The 7007-nt window shown below is 39.8% G+C and overlaps 1 protein-coding gene across 1 annotated transcript in view; it reads left to right on the top strand.

The window, feature by feature from the left end:
- The window catches only part of NOL8 (nucleolar protein 8), a 38220-nt gene extending 31416 nt beyond the window's left edge, over nucleotides 1-6804 (top strand). Inside the window, exons 13-17 of the mRNA XM_058672561.1 lie at nucleotides 2106-2377; nucleotides 4205-4334; nucleotides 4913-4983; nucleotides 6084-6163; nucleotides 6305-6804. Of these exons, the coding sequence (XP_058528544.1) occupies nucleotides 2106-2377; nucleotides 4205-4334; nucleotides 4913-4983; nucleotides 6084-6163; nucleotides 6305-6355 (604 nt within the window). The 3' untranslated portion in view covers nucleotides 6356-6804. The remainder of the gene's footprint in view (nucleotides 1-2105; nucleotides 2378-4204; nucleotides 4335-4912; nucleotides 4984-6083; nucleotides 6164-6304) is intronic.
- Nucleotides 6805-7007: the final 203 nt, after the last annotated feature.

A 7007-nucleotide genomic window follows, 5' to 3' on the forward strand; every position in this document is an offset into this window, starting at 1 on the left:
GGTTGGTCCTGCCCTAGCTTAGGGGTTTCTGAAGAGTGAGCCATTGAATGGAAGGCCTCTATCTCTGTTTTCTCTACCTATCAAATTAATGCATTTCAAAATGAGGAAATAGGGGCTGCACCATGGTACAGCTTGTTGAAGTTAGGAGATTTTAAAAAGCCTCTGTTTTGGAATATTTCAGTTCAGGCTAGTGGTGTTTCTGCTAATAAAACTCTTAAAATCTTTGTGGGTCTCTTGTGAATGTGCTGGGGTTAACTGCTTTAGAGAAAAGCTACACTCAAACTTCATTTTGAAATAATAAGTTTTGTCCCCGCCTTGTATCCTGGGCTTCAGAAACTACTGAGAGAATTCCTTTAATATCCATAGAGAACGCTATTGTTTGAAAAACTGCAGTTTCTTAGATCTGTGTAAGATCATAACACATGACTTGATTTTTAGATTGATTCTACAGATTTTTTCTGTAAAAGAGGCCAAGATAGTAAGTGTGACTTTGCACATCATTCTCTTGTTATGATTTCACTCCACTTTTGTGGCAGAAAAGTAATCATACATATACGAGAGAGGCTGTGTTCTAATGACTACGAAAGGATATTGAAATATGTAATTTTTGTATGTCAAGAACTCATCTTTATTCCCCCCCCCAATCATTTCAAGTTAAAGAAAAACTCTGTTAGTAGGCAGTTCAAGCATGGCAACAGCCCAGACTTGACTTCATGGAGCACAGTTAGCCAGCCTCCTTTAGCCCATGTTTCCTGACTTATCATGGATAAGATCTTTGCTTAGGAGTATTTCTTAAATTAGTATGTCGTTTACTTTCTGGGCATTAGGGATTTTTTTTTTTTAAATGTCTCTTCAGTTTTACTCTCCTCACATGTTACTCTTAGCAGCAAGAAGAAAAAAAAGAAAATTCTTCCAATTGTTCCCTGGAGATCTGCTTAACTAGCTCACCTAAATAGATATGTACATTTTTATTTGCCATATTAATATAGGCGATAGTGCTGCTAAACCCACTGCCACCACACCACAAGGATTCCCTTTCTTGCAGTTTCCAGTAGAATTTGCTGTACTCTTGTGTAAGCCCTTCACCTCCAGCCCCCTCCAAGGCCGGGCAGATTCTCTCAGTAGTTTCCTCAGGGCCTTTGACCTGTTCTTGAGACCCTGGCCTAAGCAGTCAGTTGCCGGAACTGCTGATGCCGCCTGCTCATTGAAAGACCTCACCAAGCCCCGGCCACAGCCAAGGGATGGGAAATTCAACTCTGCCTCTTGAAAGAACTGATCAAAGAGTTTCTGGCCCAGTTTTAAAGATAGCGGGCCACATAGTAGTTCAGGGTACTCCTTGATACAGTCCATATGAGACCATTTTTATATATAGCTTGGTTACATTGGGAACATATCTGTCATCAAATATAGTCAGGTTGGTTTATTCCATGATGTATGAAACACACTCTTTTTGAGATAGCTTAGATCTTAAGATTATTGTTTAGGTATCCTTTTCACTTATTATTTTAGGTAATACAATAACTTTGACCTGGATTGATGTTACATGGAATGGGCTTTAATAGAAAGGGGCTTTTTTTTTATATTAACTAAAAACTCAGTATCAGAAGTTTCTATGTAATTTTGGTTAACCTCAAAGAGGAAAGAAATGTTCGTTCCTGAAGATAAAGTAGATTTATAACAAACACTTTTCACTCTAAACTTATTATTTCCCATCACTTTAATAAAATTCACATAATTTCAGAAATTGAAATGAACATGGAGTTCAAAATTTGGTTCAGCGTATCCATTTTATAGGTAAGGGAACTGAGGCTTGTTCAGGCTAAGTGATTTCCTTCCTGGCAGCTATTAGCTAGCCATGATTTCTAAATGAAGTTCAGGGGCAAGAGAAAATTCATTCATATTTAATATGTAATTTTTAAATGTTTTGTGTAAGAAGGCTTATTGGTCAAGATTCTGCCTTTAGTAAAAGAATCTTATGCATGGAACTTCTTAGTTGGAAAAAAACTTATCCAAGTTTCGTATAATTAATTAATTATAATTAATTCTGGAAATTACTCAGAACTTGTTTCTTTGTGATGTCACATGGCCATGTATTATCATTTCAGTAAAGCAAAAAGAAAGAAAAAAAGGGAAGAAATTGAAAAGCTGCCTGAAGTGTCTAAAGAAATGTATTATAACATCTCTACGGATTTAAAAGAAATCTTCCTATCTACAAAAGATGCCAGTGAAAAGGAAGAAGACTCGCCCTGGAATGAGGACTGTGATGGAGAGAAAGCTCAGGGCGTGCACAGCCCCGGGGCGCTCTCTACCACGCCCAAGCAGCCTAAGGGGTTCACATTCTCCTTTTTTGATTCAGACACTAAGGACTCAAAGGAAGGTACTGTTCTTCCCTTTTCCGTTTAAGGCAATTGAGGGTGCAGAGTGAATTACTTGACTGAGATTTACAAGGTTGTCGCTTGGCACAGCAGTTAGCACACCGCTTGGGGTACCTGTAGCCGGTATTGGAGGGCCTGCATTCAGGTTCCAGCTGCACTCCTGATTCTCTGTTTCTGCTGATGTGCGCTTTCAGAGGCAGGAGGGGATGGCTGACGTGTTTCGGTTCCTCCCATGATGTGGGAGACATGGGTTGAGTTCCAGGCTTCTGTCTTCAGCTTGTTCCAGCCCCAGATCCTGAATGCATTTGAAAAGTAAACCAATAAATCAGAGAGCTCTCTTCCTGTCTGCTGTTCAGAATATACTGGTTCACTTAAAAAAATTAATAGCATGAAATTCTGTACCATCATGGTGGTAATGTGTTGTGACTGATGCTTTAAGAGAAACTATTTTTGCATTAAGTAAAAATCACCATAAAGTAGTATAGTAAGCTGTATGTTAAATAGGTTTGTGTCTTCAGTAGAATTTTAAATGCTGTGACTTATGGAAAACTAGTGCCATGTATTGATAGAGAAAACAAATCATCTTGGCTGCGTATAAACATACCACAGCATCATTAGGTCAGTAATTAAAAAGTTTACTCTTGCGAGCCTGGGGCAGTAGCCTAGTGATTGGGTCCTGTCCTCACCTTTGCTGCACCAGTGAGTTTTGGTTCGTGTCCTGGCTGCCCCACTTCCCACTCAGCTCCCTGCCTGTGGCCTGGAAAAGCAGACGAGGACAGGCCAATGCCCTGGGACCCCGCACCCGCGTGGGAGACACGGAGGAAGCTCCTGGCTCCTGGCTTCAGATCGTCATGGCTGCAGTCATTGTGGCTGCTTGGGTAGTGAATCTGCGGACAAAAGATCTTTCTGCTTCTCCTCTCTGAAAACCTGACTTTCCAATAAATAAAAATAAATCTTTTTTTTGCTTTAAAAAAAAAGTTAACTCTTGGTGATTTACCGGAATGTAGGGGAAGTATAAAAAGTGTGAAGTACCTCCAGTTTTGCATTCCAGGTCCTCCAACTTACGTCTGAAAGTTAATATGGGCCACGAATAAAACATGTATTCCTGAGGAGCATGTTCCTGGCTCTGTATTCCAGATGTTCATGTGATATTCTGTACAGCAGAATTCAGCTACAGCTAAACTGATTCTTTAAAGATTAGCAGCTCAGTGTGAGCTTGACAGATACAAATCAGTAGTTAGCCTTGGCATTCTAAGATGAGATAAGCCATCTAGTAGTTTTACTGTTGTAAATGAGATGCTGTAGCCTAACCTTTGCCTCTTCCCTGTTCTCGCCTCTCTTCTGCCTCTGAAGTTTCCGTGAGGTACAAATTGACTGTAAACCTAATTTTGAGGGCCACGTGTGAGAAATTGGACTTGTGCTTGGTCCTAGACACCAGCACCATGCGTGCTATCTTTGAGGTGTGTGGGAAATTTTTGGCATTGCAGAAGATGGTTATGGAGGTAGCTTTTTCAACAATTTTTTTTAAAAGATTTTGGGATTGAAAAATGCAAAAATGTACCTTTTGCATGTATAAAGAGTAGCAAAATTTGATTTTGTTATATCTTCTTACAGTACTGTATTCCTTATCACATAAAACCCTAGCAATGTCAAAATTATGACAGTTTCCCCCTATTTGAAAATTCAAAAAAGGTGAAACTCCCTTTTTTAACAGTTAACATATTAAAATTTGAGTTATGTGTTTATGGAGAAAGTAATAGAATGCATGTGTTGAGCAGTGTTTCATCGTTCAGTTCCAAGACTCATCTCTGCCTGTCCTAATGATACAGAAACCTACAGAGTTGAAACGATGAAACCTGGGAGGACTGGCTGCAAGGGAGACCCTCGTTTCCAAGACAGCAGCACTTCAGAGGAGGAAGATGTCGCTGAAGACACAGATCACAGACAGCCCATCCCTGAGTAAGCATTCTTGTGCAGATACATTTCATAATTGATAAAAATGGAGTTAGACATCTTTCACTGTATTTTAGGAGTATCCAAATTTGTCCTACAACTTCCTTTTTTCTTAGCTCCTTACTTTATGTACTTTGGAATAGTCTCTTTTCCCTTGAGATTTGGATACACCTGTGGGAGAAAGAATGCATATCAGGAAGTGAACCAGCAGTGATTTGTGGGTCTAGAAACGGGATCCTGAGGTAGGCTGGGTGCCCCCAGCCCAGTCCCCCATCTGCTGCCTGTGGGGAACCCTGGCAGTGAGGAAGCAATAGTAAGAGCAGCTGGAGTGGGAAGCGTCAGCTTACAGTTGAACAAGTTTCGCTGTTAAAACCTTAGGAGAGAGGCATGTTGAATTGGAGGGAAAGTAGGATGATTTTTAGTTCAGGGCAAAATGAGGAAAACAAATATTATATTTGAGAAGATAATATATCAGTTTATTTAAGGTATCATTTGATTTATGCCTTTAATGTAAGTATTTCTTTGAAATTATTGAAATTAAGCCAACCAATATCTGTCTATTTCCCTCTCCCCTCTTTTTTCAGAGAAGCATCATTACCTGCAAAACAAACCACTCGCTTTTTCTTTTTCTCTAAGCATGATGAAAGACTTCATGGTGAGTGAGTCTACATTCCCAGTGAGTGGTGACAGTACAGCTCTTCTTACAGTCACCCCCATCCAGAAACTCTGGCCCTTTGTAGCATCGCATGGCTTTGCCACCTTCATGCTGACTGCTGCACTATTTTTGGGACCATAAAAGTCCACATGGGGTTACAGTAGCAAGATAAACGATTGCCAGGCCAAAACTCCCTGGTTCTTTTGGATAATCCAGCTTTGTGCTCCTTGGCATAAAAGCACAAGGGATCTGCGGTCCTGACTGCCCTTCACTACTAGCTTAAGTGTCGGCTCGACATTCTGGCCAGATCTCAGGGAGAAGTACATTTAAGAAAAGGGATGTGAAGTTTCTAGATGGCCTGAAGAGAAACCTTCATCATACTACTGCTGATTTGATTGCTGGACTCCTAAAATACCCATTTTTCTGATGAATAATAATGTGGAAGCCTTTGTTATGACCTGTGTCAGCAGCCTCTGTGCTTCCAAATTGTAACGTGGAATACATCTCAGCTGCTGCTGACTGGACACCCATTTATTGGTTAATCTGTGTTGCTTAGCAACTCACACTCAAAGCTTTATCCACAGAGATCAGTTATAGCACTAAAATTTCTCACTTCCTGAAAAATAATGTCTTACTTAAAAAAAGTGTCAAGTTAAAGAAGATAAGTAGGGCCCGGCGGCATGGCCTAGCTGCTAAGGTCTCGCCTTGAATGTGCTGGGATCCCATACGGGCGCCGGTTCTAATCCCGGCAGCTCCACTTCCCATCCAGCTCCCTGCCTGTGGCCTGGGAAAGCAGTCGAGGACGGCCCAAAGCCTTGGGACCCTGCACCCGCATGGGAGACATGGAGGAAGTTTCTGACTCCTGGCTTTGGATCGGCGCAGCACCGGCTGTTGAGGTCACTTGGGGAGTGAATCATTGGACGGAAGATCTTCCTCTCTGTCTCTCCTCCTCTCCAAATATCTGACTTTCCAATAAAAGTGAATAAATCCTTAAAAAAAAGATTAGTAGAGTTGAAGAAAATAGTCAACTAGAATTGGAGATCTTAATTCTGAACGCTAGATATATTCCATTTTATAGTAACTTTGTATTTTCTAAATAGGTTCTGACTTATTCTGGAGAGGAGAGGGGAATAATACTAGCAGAAGTTCCTGGGAGGCCAGAACACATAGCCTGCTTATGGTGAGTGCTTGGATTTCCATAACCATGACCGTCACAGTAACCTCTATAACCTATAAACTTACACAAACTACCGTATGGTTCTTGAATACATTGAAACAGTATACGCTTACTAACAAAGACTTGAATTTATGATTTTTCTAGGATTGTCGGAAGAAACATAAAGAAGCAAAAAGAAAAGTGAAACTAAAATAATGTCATCACTGAATTTGATTCGAAATGTGAACAAGCTCACCTGAGGAAATTGACCCAGAAAATAATTTTGGCTGACAGAAGAAATTTAAGAGTGAAACAAATCATCAAAATGTGGCTGGTGGAATATCATTCATGTCACCATCTTTTTCTGTGGAAATCCTGTTTTTCTTCCTAAATAATTACTTGAGAAAATTGAAGTTTTACAAAATAGCCCCCCAAAATATGGAGAAGTCTTTTCAAAGTTTGTGAAAACTGTATGTTTGTAGTAAAACTGTGTGTGCATTTCAAAACTTTATACACCAAATACATTTATTTTTAAATGTCATCATAAACTTTGTAAAATACCCGTACCTTTCTTGTAAATAGTCTGTTGGCTCTCCATCCTTAATGAGCATTTGATAAACAATTTATCTGAAGCTTTTTTAAATAAATGGGCCAAAACATTTGTGTTTTCCAAGTTACACTTTGTGTGAATTATAGGCTATTTGAAATAGTTCTGATGGTTCCAAATATATATTACTAGCTTTTTGTTTTTGTTTAAAAGAGTGATTTACAACTTTGAGTTTTATTTCGTGTGTCCTGATGAGTAGTTCACTGGATAGCAGAACATTTCACCTGATAGCTGAGTTCTACGAAGCCCAGGAATGGAAGA

Source organism: Ochotona princeps, chromosome 14 (assembly GCF_030435755.1).
Source record: "Ochotona princeps isolate mOchPri1 chromosome 14, mOchPri1.hap1, whole genome shotgun sequence".
Taxonomy (NCBI): Eukaryota; Metazoa; Chordata; class Mammalia; order Lagomorpha; family Ochotonidae; genus Ochotona; species Ochotona princeps.